Source organism: Pelodiscus sinensis, chromosome 20 (assembly GCF_049634645.1).
Source record: "Pelodiscus sinensis isolate JC-2024 chromosome 20, ASM4963464v1, whole genome shotgun sequence".
NCBI classification, from domain to species: domain Eukaryota; kingdom Metazoa; phylum Chordata; order Testudines; family Trionychidae; genus Pelodiscus; species Pelodiscus sinensis.
In genome coordinates, this window is record NC_134730.1 from 798228 (window position 1) to 818472 (window position 20245).

A 20245-nucleotide genomic window follows, 5' to 3' on the forward strand; every position below is an offset into this window, starting at 1 on the left:
TCCAGCCCTGCTGCTCCAGGAAACTCCACAGCTGGGGGCTCGGGGCAGGCATGTCTCTGCTCCCCCCTTGGGGCAGTGGGGCTCCATGCACTGTCCTCAGCACAGGCAGCGCTCCTATTGTCTGGAACCGCCTGGAGCGCTGGAGTGGGGGCTGGGCCAGGCCACAGAACTGTAACTCCACAGCCGGACACAGCAGTGCCCACGGGAATGGCGCTGGCTGCAGCCAGGCCCCTGCCACAGGCCTAGCAGCCTCCCCCGGCACGGGGTTCCCCTCCTGTGCCTCACCTGGCGGGCTGGTGCTTGCAGCCAGATGTGCACTGTTTCCTCCCAGACGCTGCCCTACACTCGGTGGGGCCTCTCCAAGACATGGCTGGCTTCTGTCTACCCTGCCCGAGTAAACAGACCTGTCTCCCTTTCCCCATGCTCAGCGGTGCTCTGGGAAGAGCTGGCACATCTAGCTCCTCTCTCCATGTTGGGGCAGCCCTCTCTCTGGCCAGGGCTCCCCCCGGCTCCGGTTTTACAGAACACGGACCTTTGTGAGCCCTGACAAAGTGCCCCACAAAGAGGCCAGCTGAGGTGGTACCCCAGGTGCAGGGAGCACATACATAGCAGGGACCAGTCCTAGCTCAGGCAGATGGTGCCAACGGCCCACCTAGCCCAGGGTCCTGTCTGACAGTGGTCAATGCCGGGGGAATGAAGAGAACAAGGAATCAACAAATGATCCCTCCCCTAGCACCTGTTTGGCTAGGGACACCATTCCTGCCCATCCTGGCTAATAGCCATGGATAGACCTATCCACCATGAACTTAACCTCTGGAACTCCTTGCTTGAGGACAGGACTAGAACAGGGTTAGCTGCATGGGGAGCAGTAATACCTTGTTTGCGTTAACATGCTGCCTGATGATTTCGTGTGGTGGTCACCCCTGGTTCTTGGGGGTAGGGCTGGGCCGGTATTTGAGCCTTCTGGCGGGGACCAAAGGGAGACCCTAGGCCTGGCCGGGATTTTCTAACAGCCGGGACGTGGCCTGTGATGTCATGTCGCGTGTGGCGGGGATGTTTCTTGGAACCAGCTGGCGGCCCCCCGGGAGTGCGGAGCCGGGAGCCCTGGGGGCAGCGGGCGGGGGCGCGGCTCACCTGGAGCACTGGGCGGGGGCGCGGCCAATAGGGGCGGGCCCAGGGTCTCCCCGCTCCGGCGTGCAGGGACGTGGCTCAGTCACAGGGACACGCACCCTGCGGGGCCGCCCACAGGCCTCCGCTCCCGAGGCTGCTCCGCGCTGGAGCCCGGCGGGGAGGAGCCGCGTCCCGTCCCCCGAGCAACCCCGACTCCGCCCCGCAACACGCGGTCGTCAAGGAGCCTCCAGCGCAACCCGCTCCCCAGCGCAGCGCCGGCCCGAGCCCCCCGGTCCCCCCGCGCAACCCCGGCCCGAGCCCCCCGGCCTCAGCCCCCGCGCAACCCGCTCCCCAGCGCAGCGCCGGCCCGAGCCCCCCGGTCCCCCCGCGCAACCCCGGCCCGAGCCCCCCGGCCTCAGCCCCCGCGCAACCCGCTCCCCAGCGCAGCGCCGGCCCGAGACCCCCGGTCCCCCCACGCAACCCCGGCCCGAGCCCCCCGGTCCCCCCGCGCAACCCCGGCCCGGTCCCCCCGGCCTCAGCCCCCGCGCAACCCGCTCCCCAGCGCAACCCCGGCCCGGTCCCCCCGCGCAACCCCGGCCCGAGCCCCCCGGTTCTCCCGCGCAACTCCGGCCCGAGTCCCCCCCGTCCCCCCGCGCAACCCCGGCCCGGTCCCCCCGGTCCCTCCGCGCAACCCCGGCCCGAGCCCCCTCGTCCCCCCGCGCAGCGCCATGGCCAGCCCGCAGGAGGAGCGGGCGGGGAGCCCCGCGGAGGCCGCCCCGAGCTGGGAGCCCCGCGCCCGGCTGCTGGGGGAGCGCGTGGCGCGCAGCTTGCGCCTAGCCCCGGGGCGCTGGGAGCTCTGCGCGGGCAGCCCGGAGGCGCGGCCCCTGCTGGGGCGCTTCCTGGAGGGCGGCGCGGGGCGGCCGCGGCTGCTGCTGGTGACACTGAGCCCGGCGGGGCAGCTGGCGCTGGGCACCGAGCTCCCCGCCGTGCCCGCCCGCGGCCGGACGCTCTTCTTTTTGCGCGGCGCGCCGGGCGCCGGGGCGCTGCTGTGCGGGGACCTGCCCGCCGGCGCGCTGGAGCACTTCGCCGCCCTGATGGAGGAGGTAGGCGCTCGCCCCGGCCTGCTCCTGCTGGCCTGGCTCCCAGTCTAGCAGCCCGGGGGCCCCAGGAGGGACCCCCCATCAGAGGCTCCCAGGTGGGGGAGGTTAAGGGGCTGTAGCCTGGCCGAGCAGAGCGCAGGGGGGGAGGGTCTTTTAACCCAGGGAGCAGACATGTCGGGTCCCTTCCTGCTGTGGTCACTGAGCCCTGCACGTCTCCAGGGACACAGGTGAGAGGTGGAAAACCAGTTGCTAAGGGCTGGCAGTGTTAGGGGACCAGCAGGGAAAACAAATTGCTGTGGGACAACAATGCAAAACTGGAGCTACACAACACAGCATACGTAACACCATAAGAACGGCCAGACGGGGTCAGACCAAGGGTCCATCTAGCCCAGTGGCCAGTCTGCTCACAGTGCCCAGAGGGACTGAACGCCACAGGTAATCATCGCTATCTACCTCCCTACACCAGCCCCACACATCCCTGCTTCCCCGTACCATCCATTCCCAGCACAAAGCTGCTGTATACAGCCACATTCACAGGCCACATCCATACCCTTAATTCTGCCCTCTGTGGCCCTGGCTAGCCCAGAAGACTCTCCCAGTGTTAAAAGGTTTCTAACCATCAGAGGAGTGAGGCTCTGGAACGGCCTTCCAAGGGGAGTAGTGGGGGCAAAAGACCTATCTGGCTTTAAGATTAAGCTAGATGGGTTTCTGAAGGGGATGGTTTGATGGGATAACATGATCTTGGCAATTAATTGACCTTTCACTATTGGTGGTAAATAGGTCAATGGAGGGATGACAGGAGTTACTATAGAGAACGTTCTGGGTGTCTGGCTGGTGAGTCTTGCCCACACGCTCAGGGTTCAGCTGATCGCCATATTTGGGGTCGGGAAGGAATTTTCCTCCAGGGTAGATTGGCAGAGACCCTGGAGGTTTTTCGCCTTCCTCTGTAGCATGGGGCACGAACCACTTGCTGGAGGATTCTCTGCATCTTGGGGTCTTTAAACCATCATTTTAGGACTTCAGTATCTGAGATATAGGTGAGAGGATTATTCTAGGAGGGGGTAGGTGAGATTCTGTGGCCTGCACTGTGCAGGGGGTCAGACTAGAAGATCATAATGGTCCCTTCTGACCTTAAAGTCTATGAGAAGACAAGTATTTCCAAAACCAGAAGCACACCTGTAGCTAGGGCCTGGTTCCTGTGGGATTGACCTGTACTTCTCATGGTTAGCGTGAACCTGGGTTATTTCTGCTTTAGGAATAGTCAAGAATCAGCCAGTGAGTCCTTTTGTTTGTAATCTTAATACCGGCAACTAGAATGTACTTCCGGCATTTCTCCCAGGGGAGGCGCCACCTCATGGACTGCTGTAGCAATACACGTGTTTTTGGATTGCACTCGATAAGAGCAGAGCAGGGAAACGCGGCAGCGTTCTGGAGCTGGCATTGTTCTGTGAAGACACTGAACCTTCAGCTCACAGTTGTAGGCTCCAGCCAAGTAATTTTGATTTTGCAGGGTAGCATATGTGTGTCTGTGGAGCAGTGTCAGCTCTGTCTGTGATGAGTTCTGCGAGGCTTAGAGCCACAAGGGCCCAGCTCGCAGTGTGTGTGCGACGTGACCGTACATGGCGGCAGGAACACACGAGAGGCATTGTAAACGCCCGCTATTACGTAGCAGCTTTGGGGCGTCACGGGGGCTCCTTCGGCCCCAGGTCCGAGGCAGGCTGTGGGTACGGCTCTCTGCTGAGCACGTTTCTTTGTGTGGCGTTTTGGCCAGGAGATGGGAGCGTTGCTTCGTGCCATTCCGTGGAGGGGAGAGTTCGGGGCCTGGCAGGGGAAGCAGCTGATGGTCGGACTGGTCAGCTGGAGGAACGTGCAGAATGCCTGTGTGTAGAGAGCTCCAGCCAGTGAGCTCTCCTCCAGATCTCAGCCAGGCGCCTCAGAGCAGAGGCTGGTTGGAATCAGACATGTGTGCGGCTGGCTGCCAGGGGACTGAGAGCCCTGGGCTCCCGGGTCCTCCTGCAAAGCTGCCTTGCGGCCCTGCGCACAAGTGGAGCAACTAGAGCCACGAGGGGTTCCTGCTGGGCTCCAGTGATGAAGAAAAGTCTCCAAAAGCCATTTTCTGAGACCAGCTGCGTCCCCTCGTCTCACACTCTGCAGCTTAGGGCCAAGGGAACTGAGTTAACCCCGCCAGCCTGGCCACCCATCTCTGTTCGTCCCTTGGGCGAGCTCGTGTCTGTCAGGGCAGTTCCGGCTCCGTGCCCGGCTGGCAAGGCTTAGGGAGCCCTGAGCCACCCGTGTCGATAGCCGTCGCCAGCACGGGGAGATCAGACGGGCAAGCGTTGGCCTGGTTGCCAGAGTGCTGGTGTCTTGAAGAGAGGACACGCCACGGCTCCCGAGAGATGCTGAGACACTGTCCCCCTCGGCACGGCTGTCTCCAAGCCACAGAAGACCCAGTCCGGTCTTGACACGCTTTTCCTGAGCGGCAAGTTGCCGCTTTGTGGTCTCAGTCTGCACAGGCTGAATAAGGCTGCCAGCCGCTCTGCAGCAGAAAGGGCCGTAAGTTGTTCTGGGCAAGGCTGTCACTGAGCACGCTGGGCGGGGGCACAGAATATGGTGCCACTGGATCACCTGTGGACTGAGTGGGGCTGGCCTGGAGCTTTCAGCAAAGGCCAGTCCAGGGGTTTTGGGGGAGGTCTTAAAAGGCCTTGTCCCCACTGCCTTCCAAACACCTGAGGTGAGCCCCTGTGCTTCGCAGGGACAGTCATGAGGCTCCAGAACCATATGGGCATAGCCAGGAAGTGTCTGATTTCAGTCACAATGTGAGACAAGCCCAGGCTGTGGGATGCGATGTTAGGAGGCCGCCCCCCTTAAGAAAGCTGTCACTGAGGCCTGCAGCTGCAAGGAGCAGACACCAAGAGGCACCAAAGGCTGCCCTGTAGCTGAGATGCAGTCAGGAATGCTGGTTAATAGGCAGCAGGTTTAAAACAAACAAAAGGAAGTTTTTCTTCACTCAGTGCACAGTCAACCTGTGGAACTCCTTGCCAGAGGATGTGGTGAATGCTAGGACTTTAACTGGGTTCAAAAAAGAGCTATAGATTCATGGAGGTTAAGTCCATCAGTGGCTGTTAGCCAGGATGGTAGGAACGGTGTCCCTGGCCTCTGTTTGTCTGGAGGTTGACAGGGAGGTTTACTTGTTGTGGGGATTACCTCTTGTGATCCCTCCCTCTGAGACATCTGGTATTGGCCACTGTCAGCAGACAGCAGACTGGGCTGGCTGAACACACATGTCCCTTCAATGTCCTTTTGAAAGGTGCTGAGCCTGTAAGCCTGTTAATTATCCACAAACAGGTGGAGTGTTGGGGGCAGAGGTCAGTCTGCTTCATGCGTGTCCCAATATAAGCTGCAAGGAGACATCAACTGCCGGGGCTCACTCAGTCTCTGCAGCCTGCTGTGCTTGCCAGCAGGGCTGACGAATACAAATGAATCCTGGTTCGTTAGGGACCAGCCCGAGCTCCTCCAGGGTCATTTCACCTGGGCACACGGGGTCCAGTTGGGTGATTGGCTGATGACAGGCTCTGGGGCCCATGAGCTACCCGTCCCATCTCTCTGCTGCCCATTGTTTCCATGGTTTATATTCTAGGTGGTGGCACCAATCCTGGCAAACGAGAAGAACCACCGCAGCTGGCCCCATGTGGTGTCCCAGGACATCATGCGGCATGTCCACAGCCTGAAAAGTAACATTTTTGTGGTTATCGGCCAAGTGAAAGGCAAGACCCTGCTCCCTCTGCCAGCCGGCTCTGAGAGAATGGAGAACGCCGACCGGGAGAATGAAAAAACGTGAGTGACCATTTGAGTTTTCATCTGCTTGGCTCCCTGCAGGTTTGCTTATTCCTGCTAGGAATCCCATGCACAAATAAGCAGGACGTCCCCCGTTCACTGTCCTTTCCCCTGCTAGGGGCCAAGGAAGAGAGGCCTCGTATGCAGCCTGGCGGTGTTTCTGTTTGTCTGCCTGGGACGTGGCACATTCTGAAGATCCCGTCCGATCAGCTTCGCCATTTCAGGAACATTCAGAGCCCTGGTGGGAAGAACTCCATGGGCGGGGCGGGGGCAGTCGGGAAACCAGAATCCGGGAAAGCCTCTTTTCTTTAGTGTCCATTTGGTGCTCTAGGCAAATGGTACGAGAGATGCAGCCGCGTTGGTCTGGTCTGGCTGAAACAAAAGGCAGGAGGACTGTGCAGCACGGTAAAGACTAACACGATGGTTTATTAGGTGATGAGCTTTCCTGGGCCAGACCCACTTCCTCAGATCAAATACAGTCTAGGCAAATGGGATTGTGACATCAGAGGCAAAGCAGCCAATCGTCATTCACACCCTCTAGGTCATTTGCATACTTCAATCCGATGGGTTGGAGTGCGCCAGCAGGCGGGCAGGGACGGTTACTCACCCCGTGCGGCAGGGAGGCTCTTCGAGATGGGTGTCCCCAGGCACCTCGGGGCGCACCCCAGGGACACGCCTCGAAGAAGAGCTGCCGTGCGCTGGCCCAGTGGGGCGGCTTGGGGGGGGCAGGGCCGGGCTTGCGGGAGTGAGCCGGAGAGCTGTGCTGTGGCTACCAGCTCACTCTGCCTGGCCCAGGCCGGATCCCTGCGCCTGTGTCCAGTCCATACCTGCAGTGGCTGTGCTGGTTTCCCGGGAGCGGTTGCCCTTCGCCTGCACAGCCGGGGCACTGTGCGGGGAAGGGCCAGGCAGGCAGCTGGGATGGGGCAGGTTTGAGTTGGGTGGGTGAGTTTCCTGGCACGCCGGAGCTGCCTGCTGTCCCATGGGCTGGGCCGGGAAGCTGGTTTTTTGGGGGGGGGGAGCGGCCGAGCCAAGGTAGTGTTCCGCGGGGAAATGGCAAAGGGGGGCAGATAGAGCAGCAGGAGGCCCCCTCCACTTAGTACAAAGCCAGTTCGTTTTCCTGGGGCTGCGGCTCCTCCTCTGGGCTTGGGAGGAGCCCGCTGGAAGGTGGGCGCTGAGCGGTGGTGGCACAGGGAGAGGCCCAGCAGAGACCGGCCCTGGGAGACGCTGAGCCCGGAGCTGGCTGAGCAGAGGGAGCCCAGCTCTGCCCTGCGTGTGCCTGCCACACAGTAACCGTCGGCACCTGCGCCCATTGGTGCTGCCGGCAGGGGAGAGGGACTGGAAGCTGCGCTCTTCATTTGCAGCCTTTTGGGCACAACCCGGCACCTCCCCTTGGCCTGCACCTCGCGCTGAGTCGCTACTGGCAAGCTGGGCAGATTGTGCCAAGGGCAGCCCTGGGAGAGCTGGCTCTGCTGGAGACACTGACCCCTGGACCTGTCCGGGACAGCGGCCTCCTGCCACGGTCTGGTCCATGCTGTGCAAGCTTAGATACTGAACCGAGCATGTCCCATTAGCTTAGATACTAAATGGGGGGGCGGGGCAGAAAGTAAGATGCTTTGGGTGCGTTAATGCTTCTGCCTGCCTTCCTGGAAGCAGAAGGTACCAGCCTCTGCTGGCAGCAGGGTGTTGGACGGTGTTAAATTCGTGAAGCGTTAAATATTTCCCCCCGAGCCCCTCTGCGTACTCCAGGAGGTGAAGGCGGCTTTGTCACAGCCCGCCCTCGATTTCCTGCAGCGGTCCCTGCGAGAGGGTACGCCCCACCTCCCCCTCACTGCAAATCCTCCATCCCGTGTTATCAGGCCCGTTCCATGGGCCCCCCCAGCCTCCCTATCCCTGGACGCCCAGCCAGCTGCAGGATCTGCTTTCGAACCGCGCCGCGGTACACGCTCGTGCTCCATACGATACATTTCCTCACCCTCCTGTCCCGCCCCAACACCAAGTGGCAGGACCTGTAGAGGGCGGGGGACCCCGATGGGCCAGCGTGTATTCCACCCTAATCCCGCGGCCCCTCGGGGACATTAGTTGGCTGCACCGTGGCTTCAAATAGTGCTTGAAAGACCTTTTGGCAGTTTGCTCTGGAATGGATTTGCTGCACTAAAAGGCGAGTGGGGACGTGAGATGCTCAGCAGCTTGTGCCGTCAGCGCTGGCCTGGGTCGCCTTGTGCAGCGTCTGATTCCGGGCATTGTCAGCCAAACCCCAAATGCCACAGGGAGGCTTTGTCTTTGCTGTCCGCAGCGTGGAACTGGTGGATAAAGCTCTCGTGCACGCCATCGAGTCAGCGGTGATAGACTGGAGCCACCAGATCCAGGGAGCACTGAAGAGAGAGTCGTCCGAGCCGCTTCTGCAAGGCAGCAGCCCCACCCCAAAGGTGGAGTTGGAGTTCTGGGCACACAGGTGTGTTGCAGCAGCCGGGCAGCGCCCGTTTGGCCGCCAGAGGGAAATGCGCCGGCGCCGCCTGCGCACGCTACAAAGCCCAAGCCGTGGAAAGTTTCTAGTAGGGCGCAGGCTGGAGATGGTTATTCAGGCTCATGGAAGATTCATGGCCCGTGGGATACTGCGGAGTCACTGCCGGGCAGCTGGCTGCAACCCCACGGGACCTTTTCTAACCCCTCCCAGCACAGCTAAGAACAGGCGATGCAGTGACGGACCCCGGGAACCCGGAGAGCTCCCTGCCCCCTTCACTCTCCAGCCTGGGCTGTTTCTCCAGGGCTTTGCTAGTGACAGGCGGCCAGTGCTGTTATCACGCACCCACTGCTCACAGGCACTCCTGGCGAAGTTGCATGAAGGTTTGCTCAGCCCCTCCTGGACTGCGCAAAGGGAGACACCAGCAGACCCCTCCACACCCAGCCTTGCACCCCAGACAGTGTCCAGGCTGAGCCTTTCTACTCCGGCACTCTCTGATCTGGCAACACCCATGGTCCGGCATGATTTGTGTGAGCCAGATGGTCACTTCGCACGGGGGTGGCCAAGTGTCCCAGGGTCCCATACAGTTTGTTTACAGCCCCCAGCCCTGGCTCTCGGTGTTCTGGGCTGTTCTCTAGCTGTACCGTACCCGAAATGTCTCCTAAGAGCCCAGTGAGCAGCGGCAGTGCTGGGAATGCTGCTAGCCAATATCGGCCTCCCAGGGTTCGGCCCCGGTCAGGTCCCGAGGGCGCCGGACTAGAGAGGTTCAAGCTGTAGTATCTTGCACTGCTCAAGGCCTTCTCTTGAACCATGCAAACTCCGAAATGAATTTGTCACTGTCAAAGGAGGGCGCATGACCCAGCCTTTGTAATCAGAGCAGAATCCCCAAGCACTTGGGAGAAAGTCACTGCAAGGATAAAACATTCCCAGGCTTATTGGCAGATTGAAAGTGTTTGTAAGCGGCAGGCGAAAGGCCAGAGACAGGTACCTAAGAACTACCAGTGACATTGCAGCCTAACCCCCTAGATCTACTGTGCACAGAACAGCTGCTCTTATTCTGCCACATGCTGCAGGCAAGTCACAGCTCTTAATACACAGGCTGAATTTCCTGCTCAGCCTGGGGCCAGTCGGAGGAGCTCCCGTGAGCCCGGCAGGCTGGGTGCGGTTGCCCAGCGCCGGCGGCATGGAGACAGACGGACTGAGCTGCGGCGATCTCTGCCCAGTGCTCCGCTCTCTCTCGCTTTGCCATAGGTGCGAGGACCTGGAATGCATTTACGATCAGCTGAGAGCCAAGAAAGTTCGGCGCATGGCAGAGCTGCTGGAGAGGGTGCAGAGCAGCTACTTCCCGGCCTTCCAAGCCATGTGCAGAGACGTGGTAGAAGGTGAGAGGGGGGCACCCTCTTTGCCGCAGCCGGGCTGATTTCACGGCTGGTCCTCTCCCCGGCCACCCCACGATTGGTCTGCAGGGCCACTGGTCCTTGATGTTCTGGAGCCTGTGGTAGAAGGGCGCAGGGAGGGGCTGCTGGGACGGGCGCCTGGGGGGGGGGGGAGCTCTGGCATTGTCGCCAGGGATGTTAACATCGTTTCCTTCTGTGAATGTGTCACTGTGACGCGAGTTGGGGGTTCCCCCGGAGCAGCACGAACAGACCCCTCCAGCCGGTGGAATAGAGGGGTTTATTGCTTCTCCCGGGTACAGCCCAGCACAGATGTCATCTGGTTACCGGAACTGGGGCCAGGATGCCTCAGGCCCCCCTCGAGATGGGGGTGACTGGGCCCTACAACCCCAGCCCCCTCCTCAGTCTCTCTCCTTCATGGCTCCAGCCCAAGACTGCCCCGTTGTCCCCCAGCACACGCTGCCTTTGTTCAGCCTCTGCCCGTAACTTGTAGAACTGGTTTTAGCCACTGCCCTGGGGCGGTAGGGCGCCCCCGCTGGGCTGTGCTACAGACAGCCTGTGACCTACCGGGCCGTGTCTGGACACAGCTGAGGGCGTCCGCTCAGGGCGAATTGCTCAAATCCGGGGCTCCTTACAGCCCCCAGACTGGTGACCTCTCCAAACAGGCCACAAACCAGTCCCACAGAGCGCTTCAGCTGCCTGCCTGAAACCTCACGCGCAAAACCCCTCCGACACCCCAGCAATATCCGTGCCCCAGATGGCCCCGGGCCTCATACACAGGCGGGGGGGTCCTAGCACCCAATCCCACCTACCCCGAACAAGTTCTGTCCGGTTCCAAGAAACCAGCCACAGATCCCTGGTCAATTTACCCTCTGGACCTTACCCACAAATCACGCTGGGCCAATCCTTTAGAATATATATCTAAAGGTTTATTATTACAATAAAAAAAGCATGAGAGTGAGGTTATTAAAGTACAGTACGTTACATGCCCCGAATCTCCCAGTCCTCGATGCAGGCTCTAGCAGAGGTGTTGCAGCTGCTGGTTTAAAAGTTCTTGTTGCACATCCTAGGATCAGGATGGGTTCACAGGTCTTCTGGGCTCTTCAATCCCTGCAATGCTGCCTCTGGGATGAAGTGCTGAGCTGAGAACAAAATGGCATCGACCGCATGGCCTCTTTATACCTCCTTCCTGGCCTCTTCTTGTATGCAGCAGGTCACCTGGTCAGAGGCCAATCTCTATTTTCACTGCTGGCTGCTCTCAGGTGACAGCCCCCATTCTTTGGGTGTGTCCTTGGCCCATCGAGTGCCATTGTCCTACAGGGCCTGGCTACTCAGCCTGTCCATAGCCATGCTTAACCACATTCAGAGAAATATTCAGCTTCCACACAGATTACAGATTCCTACCTACACACATAGACATTATACACTCACACAAATAGCGTACATAAGATCAACAAACAATAAGCTCCCATTCAATACCCCACATGGCTCCCTTTTTTACCAATTTCTGGGGCCAACACCCCCACCTAGGGGTGCAGCAGCGATCTGGCTGCTTCCCTCCAATTCGGTAACGTGACACAGCCGCCACTGGGGGTCCCCCGCAGCCCAAGCATAGTGACCACCACGGTACTAACACTACATCCCAGTCACCACTGACAATTTCAGTGGCTGCATGTTTACACGTGGGGGATGGGAATAAGGCAGGAGCTGGCTTAAAAGCTGGCTCCCCGTTCCCACCAGCTCCTGTTCTCACCCCCACTCGCCCTGCTGCTGCCTCTGTATCAGGGGAAAAATCACCACGACATCCAGTCCCAAAAGACCAGCCATTTGCCCCGGCCAGTTCTACTTAGATCTAGAACCAGAGACAACAGCTGGAGCCCGTTCTGTAAGTAACTGGAGATGTACTGACCAAGAGAGGGTCTGAGTGTTATTGGCAAGGTTCAGCCGGGAAGCAGAGCCATGCGGGTGAGTTATGGGCTGTGATTGAAAAGGCAGGCGATGCTTCTGTAATAAGCGGCTGTGTCTGTCCTTTGGGGCTGACCTGTGCCATGCGGCGTGGGAAGCCATGTGGCGGGCTAGGAACCTTTGCCCCTCCTAGTCCCGACAGCATCGAGAGACCCAGTGCAGCCAACACAGTGCCTGTGCTTTGATGCTGCACCGTGCCCCATTTGCGCCCAGTGGGCTGGCTGCTTGGGTGCAGGATGAACATAGACCCGGGGCGTCCAGTGCCAACGCTCCGCGTCGCTCCTCTGCATGTCCGGGGATTGTACCTGCAGCGCCCTGCAAACCTTCCATCCGGCCTCAGCCACCCGCGTCAAGCTCCGGGCTCTGCGTCTTCTGGAGCCCAGGGATGCCCCGCAATCCCTGGCCTGGCTTCCCGAATGATCCCTCGGGTGCTGTTTTCCCGGCCAGCGAGCTCACTGATCTCAGTGGCAGCCGGGGGTCCAGCCTGCCGGCCTGGGACCCTCTCCCTTCGCGTCGCCTGTTGATGTGCAGGGGGCTGAGATAATCCCAGGCCAGGCAATCGCTGTGTGACACAGCCGGGGAGGGACAGACCTCACCTCTCCTGCTGCTGCTTTTCCCGCAGCTTTGACTGAGGCCCGGGACATTAACCTGCACCTGGCCCCTCTCCAGCGCCACGTGGAGGACGTGGAGCACGTGGCGTTTAGCAAGGTGAAGCCGCTGATCAGCCCCTTGCTCCACGTGGTTTGTTTAATCTGGGCCACGTCCAGCTACTACAACACCCCTGCCCGGATCATCGTGCTGCTCCAGGAACTTGGCAACCTTCTCATCCAACAAGTAGGTGGCCTGGGCGCTGTCAGCCAGCCCTGACCCCCCTCGGCCCCACGGGCAGGGGAGGGGTCAGGGCCCCGGGAGGTCACAGCTGTCCCCTCTTCCACTGGCCTTCTCTGGGATTTCTGTCAGCTGAAACGCGACGCGCTGCCAGGCCCACAAGCCATGTGGTCTCCGTGGCCTGCACCTCCACCCATGAAAGCCATCGCAAGCCACTGTGCCCCATGCTCCTGTGCAAGAGCTCGAGTGTGTGACCCACACGCCGGGGGTGGGACTGTCCCTTCGAGTGGCACTGAGGCCACTTAGAGCAGGCGCGAGGAACCTTCTCTGGGCTGCTGACTCACAGAAAAACCAGTCGGGTGTCCAGGGCTGGAGGGAGGCAGCGGGCGGGGGCTGGAGTACCAGGGTGGGCTCCCTAGTGCTGGGGGATGCCCTGACCCCCGGGCCTTAGCGTCCCCACCCCGACTCGGAGAGAGACTAGAGTCTGCCCGGCAGCCGTAGCTGGGCTGTGTGGAGTTTAGCTCCAGCGCTAGAGGCTCCTTGTTTAGTTCCCGCCTGACTGCGGCGCCCGGTGCCTGCCGACGTCCCACTCGCTTAGCGCAGTCTAGAGCGGGGGTGGGCGGGAGGGCCATTTTTTGCCAGGGGCCACTTCAGAAATTTTGGAAGTGGCCCCAGGCCATATTGGAAGGGGCGGGGCCTCAAGTGGAAGGGGCGGGGCCAGGATACTTCCAGGTTCCCCATCCCCAGACAATGAATGGTCTGGGAATGGGGGAGCGCCTTTGCCCCCCCCCCCGGCTTCCTCTAGGTGCCCGTGTGCCTGGTGTGGGAGGGGACTTCCCATGCTCCCCCCCACAGACCAACCAGGGCCTGGGAGCAGGGGAGCGCCCGGAGCCTCCTCCCGCCCTGCCAGGAGCACGTGGTGCTTCTAAGAGCCACGCGCTGCTCCCAGGGTGGGGGCAGAGCGGAGGAAACTTCACGCACTCCCCCCGCCCCCAATCCTAATTGGCCTGGGGGTGGGGGAGCGGCAGGGCCCTGTGCCCACCCCGGTCCGGAGGACGCCAGCGCAGCAGCACTGTCGCTTTGCACCAGCAAGCGGCTCAGCCGTGTGGCTGTTGCCCTGAATTCCGCCTGTCCTTCCGCCTGTCCTTCCGCCTGTCCTTCCGCTGCATTCAGACTCGTCTGCCCCCTGTGCGCCCAGAGCACCCACGGCTCCAAGCCTCCCGTAAGAGGTGGTGCCATGTCCGCGCGTGGCCCGGGGAAGCCTCTCTCTGGGGGTCCCACGTGGCCGCGGAGCGGGCAGGGGTGTGTGGATTCCCAAGCTCAGGGCACCGCAGACCCCACAGGCAGTCCCCAGGAATGCTTGCCTCTTCCCTCTGCTCCTCGGGTCTGCCGCCCTTACCTGGGGGATCCGGGAGGCCGCAGCAGCTTTGTCTCCTGAGGGGCAAGGACCCTCCAGCAGTCAGCTGCTAGCTTGGGTTTGCCTTTCCTCCCCATTTCCTGCCAGTTCCTGAAGCCAAGTGGGAGGTTGGGTGTCAGAGCTCCACCCGGCACAGCCGGCTAGCTCTCCTGCTGGGCCTGGCCGGGGCGCTGGGCCAGTCGTGCAGCTGGAGTTCAGGTCTCTGGGTCATCGCGGCAGGAGCTGTGAGAAGTGTCCCCGGATCCATAGATTAGCTCAGGAAAGCTTTGGACAGGAGGCTCGTCATCTCCCCTCCTTCCGCGTCCGTGTGTGAGGGTGTCTTACGACCTTGTTTAGCTTGAGAGAGACAGTTAAGCGCAGCCAGCCCAAGAACCCAGCCGGTGCCTTGGGGCAGCAACTCGTCAGTTCAGGCTCTGTCCCCGTAGGCCCGGAGTTACCTGAACCCCGAGGACATTCTGAAGGGGGAAGCAGAGGAAAGTCTGGGCAAAGTGCGCGAGGCGCTTGGCACCCTCAGTCACTTCAAAGAGACGTTTGAGGCGCGTCGGGACGATCTCCACTCCTACTCTAGACCAGGCCAGGCAGTGAAGCAATGGGACTTCCCGTCCCTCCTGGTGTTTGCGCGGCTGGACGGCTTCCTGAGAAGGCTGGAGATGGTGGAGGTGAGTGTTTGGTCTGAAATGTGGTGAAAGGTGCTGAATTCACACCTGGGCCCCTCTTTCCGGGCTGGCCTTGGTTTTTCCTTGCTCACAGGAAGCAGAGCCCCCAGTGGGGGATGCGTGGTGCTTCCTGGGCTGCGTGGCACGCGCCCGGGGCCCGAAATCCCTCTGCACAAGCCCCGTCCTGGGGCTCTGGCTGCAGCTCAGCAGCAGGGCTGCCACCTGGCTCTCGACTCTGCCAGGCCGGCGCTGCCTTTACCTGTGCGGTGATAGGGCCTGCAGGCTGCAGCGGGGCAGGGCTAGGGCCATTGTGCTAGCATCTGGGCAGATGTCTCTCTGGGAGACACGTGTGTACGTTACGAAACTTTCCTGGGATTCTCTTTTTGCATGGTGGTGCTGCCCATCCCCCAGTCACCAGACGCAGGAAATGCAGCGGGCTAGCGGCGCTGCCCATCCCCCGGTCACCAGACGCAGGAAATGCAGTGGGCTGGCGGCGCTGCCCATCCCTCAGTCACCAGATGCAGGAAATGCAGTGGGCTGGCGGCGCTGCCCATCCCCCGGTCACCAGACGCAGGAAATTCAGCGGGCTGGCGGTGCTGCCCATCCCTCAGTCACCAGATGCAGGAAATGCAGTGGGCTGGCGGCGCTGCCCATCCCCCAGTCGCCAGACGCAGGAAATGCAGCGGGCTGGCAGTGCTGCCCATCCCCTGGTTGCCAGACGCAGGAAATGCAGTGGGCTGGCGGTGCTGCCCATCCCCCGGTCGCCAGGCGCAGGAAATGCAGCGGGCTGGCGGTGCTGTCATCCCCCAGTCGCCAGGCGCAGGAAATGCAGCGGGCTGGCGGTGCTGCCCATCCCCCAGTCGCCAGGCGCAGGAAATGCAGCGGGCTGGCGGCGCTGCCCATCCCCCAGTCGCCAGGCGCAGGAAATGCAGCGGGCTGGCGGCGCTGCCCATCCCCCAGTCGCCAGGCGCAGGAAATGCAGCGGGCTGGCCGTTACCTCATTTTAGCAAAGGGACAGCTTTAAATGAGAACATTTTCTTCTCACTGTCTCTCAAGGGCTGTACTGCAACTGAATACAAAGCACTATTGATTGCAGCTCACTGCATTTTTTATGCACCCCATTTAATTAACAGCAGAAACTCCGCAGTCATTACCGTCTATTCTGAAGCTTTTCAGCAAAATGCTGCTATGCAGTAAACCCAGTGATCCTGGTCATTCTAATGAGACAAACATACATAAACATGTTAGTAACTGCAATTCATAATGAGAGCACTAGGAACAGTGAAGTAATTCTGGCCCGTATCTGTGGTGAGAACCTGGTGCACCATTCACTTGTTGAGTAGATGCTAGGAAGGTGACAGCTAGAAAGAAAACGGATTTTTCGATGTGATTTGCATCTCCTGGCTGCTGCTGGCTTGTTTTCTGGCTGGACAGTCCCAGCTGTAGCAGCAGGGCTGGAACAGGAGAAGACAAAAGCAGCCCATGAGTTATAGGGCCCAGGTGAGGTGCTGACCGTGGGTGTGCCACACCAGCCATATGGCAGCCTCCAGCAGGCACTAAGCCCTGCACAGTGTCATGTACCTGTCCCCCTGGTTTCACAGAGTGAATGCGCCTCCTTGTTGTGAGAGCGGCTGTCATCCGTGCTTGTTAACACCTTGTTCCCATGTGAATGGCTCTGAAGGATCTCCTAGCAACGGCCTTGGACATCCTGAAGCTGGAGAAGCTAGAGTTTGGTGGGATAAGAGGGAAGGCGCTGAGCCAGCAGGTTCTGGGCATGTATGAAGAGTTCCAGGAGGTGTACAAAGTACTGTCGGACCGAAGCGACGACTGTCTCGACACAAGCAACGTGGTAGGTGGTTCTGGGCTCCCGGAGGAGTAGCAGTGTGCTAATGCTTCCCAAGAAGCATGCTCTTTCTAGATCAAACCCGAATCCACGTGCAGTTCTGTAGCTTTGTTTCCAGCCTCTTCCTCCGTCAGTGCATCACTTCCTGATTTTCACCCACCGACTGAAAGGTGCTTTTGGCAGCTGACAGGTTGCATGGGAAGGCTGACTGGCCAATCGGCTCCCCAGAGGTTCGTTACGCGGTGTCTTGTCACACATGTACAACGAGTAACCCAGAACCTCTCCAGATAATGGCTCTAGCACATGGGTCGTAGTGCTCACAGATCAGCCAGATTCCTAAGGCTCCAGTCAGTACTTGCTTGGACATGCTGTGCAGGAGAGGCCAGCCTGGAAGAGCCAGGGCAGGCTTCAGCTTTATGGTTTATCTGGAGATGTTCTACCACGGGCACCAAACACTGGAGCCCACGGTCGACTTTTCAGTAAGAAAGCAAGTGCGGGAATGCCATTTGCTGAGGGCTCTGCTGCTCATGGTTATTTATGGTGCCAAAATAACCATCGTTCACCTCGAGATCTAACGGTGAGTTGCAGATAGGGTGAAATAGCCTTTCCCTTCCCTGAGTGTTAGTAAGAGGGAGGCAATAGAAGGACTCCCCTCCAGCCACTGGCCGGGTCTTGCCATCTGCAGTCTGTGGTGTTGGCAATACTGGGCTTGCTCTCAGGCCTTCCCTGGTGAGCTCAGCTGTCACACGGGTGCTGTTCCTGACCGTCCGAGGACCAGAAGAGACAGGGTCAGAAATCTGCCTCTGGAAGAGGCCGGCTTCGGGTCCTTCTCTCCCCTGCCTCCTGTGGGACTTGCTGACATCTGCCAGTGAATCTCCTTTGGCCCCTTGGCAGCCTGCACAGCCGTGGGCCAGAGCTGTAGGGGAGTCTAGAGAAAACCGAGACCCCGAATCCCAGGACCGTGCTGGCGCAGGCTGGGACGGTGTGTCCAGGCTAAGCAGCCTGCAGTCTGACGGGCCTGTTTGCCAAGTCCCGGCCATTCTTTGTGTGGTTCAAAATGATTTTATCGTAATTAAACCAACCGACTTCTCTCCCCTCAAACCTCAAAGTGCTCATTAAAAGCAGCAAGCGCAGAATGGTGGAAAGGTAATGGAACAGCCTCAGTGCTGTGATCCACGCCACAAGAGCTTGGTGCGTGCCCTGTAGCTGCAGGCTTCCTGACCTAGAGAAGTGACTTGCAGTACCCCGCAAGCAGTCTGCAGCACTGAAATGAGAGCACGCGGGAAGGTCCACCCGGGGTCAGAGCAAAGGTCCACGTCGCCAGTGTCCTGTGTGCCCACAGCGGCCAGTGCCGGGTGCCCCGAGCGAGTGAAGAGGGAACCGTCTAGTCGTGTGTTTATGGGACAGAGGGGCTGGACGGCACTCCGGGCCACGCCCTTAGCTGGGGTAAAGTGGGGACACTGTAGTGGAGTCAGAGGAGGCTCTGCCCTTCCTGCTCATGGTGCGCGGGACCCACTGGGCGCTCACAGCCTGCTGTGCTCTGTTCCTTAGGCATTCGAGCGGGAGGCCTCTGCCTTCAAGCGGAAAGCGGAGGATCTGGACAGAAGGCTGGGGACGATTTTTGGGCAGGCGTTGGAAGATGCGGCTGGCTTGGAGCATGCCTTCAAGGTCTGCTTCTTGTCCGAGATGGGAAGCGCTTTGGTGTGGGTTGCCGGTCCTCCCCCAAACAAGCTGCCTGTCCCGTTGCTGTGCTCCGACACGCAGGCTGCTTTTCTGAACGCAAAGCACGTCTCCCGCTGAGACGCACCCTTAGTTTTCTGCTTGTTGCTTTGCTTGTGAAGGGTTAATGAAGTGACACCCTGGATGCCCAGACGGGTGCACTGCACAAGCCCACAGAGCAGGGGTTCCGGTGTTGCAGCCTAGTGTCAGTCCGCAGAGCACTTGCAGTGCACGAAGAGCTGGCTAGCTCTCCTGCCTGCTTGCAGCCGCTTGTCTTGGGCCACGTCTTCACTAAACGGACGATTGATGCTGCCACAATCGCTCTTCCGGAGTTCGATTTAGCAAGTCTAGTTAAGACTCTCTAAATCAAACTCAGAGGGCACCGCAGCGGTGGCTGGTACTCCTGCTTGTGCAAGGAGTAAAGGAAGCTGACAGGAGTGTTTGGTGCCATTGGCCTCCTGCTGCGGAGGCGAAGGGGAAACAGGAATCAAGGTCGTGAATATAGCTGGAGTTGTGTATCCGGCTTCAACCTTCCCTTTTAGTGTAGACTGGGCCTTGGTGTCCAGGCGCCTCATTTCAGAGGAGAGGAAACAGGAGGTGCCTTCAGGGACTGGCACTGCCAGCGACCAGTGGGAGACCAGCAGCTGTGGTAGAAAGGAAGGAGGCAGCTCCCAGGCAGCGGCCCAGCGGCACCCTCGCCAGGCTCCCTGGCCACTGCTGCTGCCCACACTGCTGGGTCCAGCGTTCACGTCTCTGCATGGCACAGCCTGCGGGAGGCAGCAGGTCCCTGCGTGCTGCGTGTGCCCGCCTGCACTGCCCCGGCCAATGGGCGCGGTGAGGATGGGGGCGGGGACGGGGCAGTGCACAGGAACCCCTCCACCCAAGGGATGTGCTGTGCAGACTCACGGTTGCCCCAGCGGCCGGCTGCTCTGAGCTGCGTGTGCAGCCTCGGCGGGCAGGGGCCTGCTGCGCTGTGGCGGGCCGGATTTTGCCCACCCCCTGAACTAGGGGCTGCTGGAGAAGTGGGACTGTGATTTCGTCTCTTCTCTTCTCTGTCTGTTCCTCTCCCTAGTTGCTGGACATGTTTGGGAGCCTTCTAGAGCGGCCAGTGATCGCGGCCAGTGCTGCCGACAAGTACCCCCGGCTTATCTCCATGTTTGACAGAGAGCTGGATGATGCGAAATTGATCTACTCGCGGCATGCTCAGGAGGAGAGGGAGCTAGGTCTGTGCTAGTAACTGCAGAATTGTTTGTGCAAAACCAAGAGCAGAACAATCAAGATGCTTTGAGCTGATTGTAGTCAAGATATAAATCTGATTTTAAAAAATCTTGTAATCAGTTTTACAAATCTACAAACTAATTTGAAAATCTTTGCTAGTGAGGTGCTAGATTATAATGCATGTGTGCGCCCGCGGCACTTTTAATGAAAATTATGAATACAGGGTTTTAAACTACAGTGAAACCTTTGTTATCCGGCACTCTGTTAACCAGAAAACTTTAACTGGCATTGCCCCCAGCCACAAAACTGTCACATCTTCAGGTGCACAGGCCTGGCTTGGTTTACCATGACTGGCTTAACAATTTTTTATTTAAGAAGTACTAATCATCTTTAACTCAAAATAGAAATGAGACCAACTGCCTCACGCTACAAACCTACCAGTATTAAAAACTTGAGTTTTACTATTTTTGTCCATTGGGTTTTCCTAGGTTGATGGGTCCCTCAGATAACCAGAGTTTTTAGATAACCAGAACGCCTTAATCCCCGAGCGTGCCACATAACACAGGGTTTACTGTAATTTCTTTCAGATTCACTACCTTAGAGCATTTTGCACATTGCTATAGACAAAGAACAAAATATTAACATTAGTTTTCTACAGATTCTTACCGAATATGATTTTTCCCCACCTGCCATTCCCTTT

The 20245-nt window shown here is 59.4% G+C and overlaps 1 protein-coding gene across 2 annotated transcripts in view; it reads left to right on the forward strand.

Moving 5' to 3' along the window:
• The first annotated feature begins 1087 nt into the window (after window positions 1-1087).
• DNAH9 (dynein axonemal heavy chain 9) overlaps window positions 1088-20245 on the forward strand; it is a 251994-nt gene continuing 232836 nt past the window's right edge. Inside the window, exons 1-10 of one of the 2 annotated variants that reach the window (XM_075903450.1) lie at window positions 1088-2213; window positions 5848-6044; window positions 6163-6285; window positions 8338-8496; window positions 9757-9887; window positions 12487-12698; window positions 14535-14768; window positions 16447-16614; window positions 18160-18276; window positions 19400-19550. In XM_075903450.1, coding sequence (XP_075759565.1) covers window positions 1839-2213; window positions 5848-6044; window positions 6163-6285; window positions 8338-8496; window positions 9757-9887; window positions 12487-12698; window positions 14535-14768; window positions 16447-16614; window positions 18160-18276; window positions 19400-19550 — 1867 coding nt within the window. In that variant the 5' untranslated portion in view covers window positions 1088-1838. Of the gene's footprint in view, window positions 2214-5847; window positions 6045-6162; window positions 6286-8337; window positions 8497-9756; window positions 9888-12486; window positions 12699-14534; window positions 14769-16366; window positions 16615-18159; window positions 18277-19399; window positions 19551-20245 lie in introns of those variants that run through there. The other variant, XM_075903451.1, reaches the window with a different exon arrangement.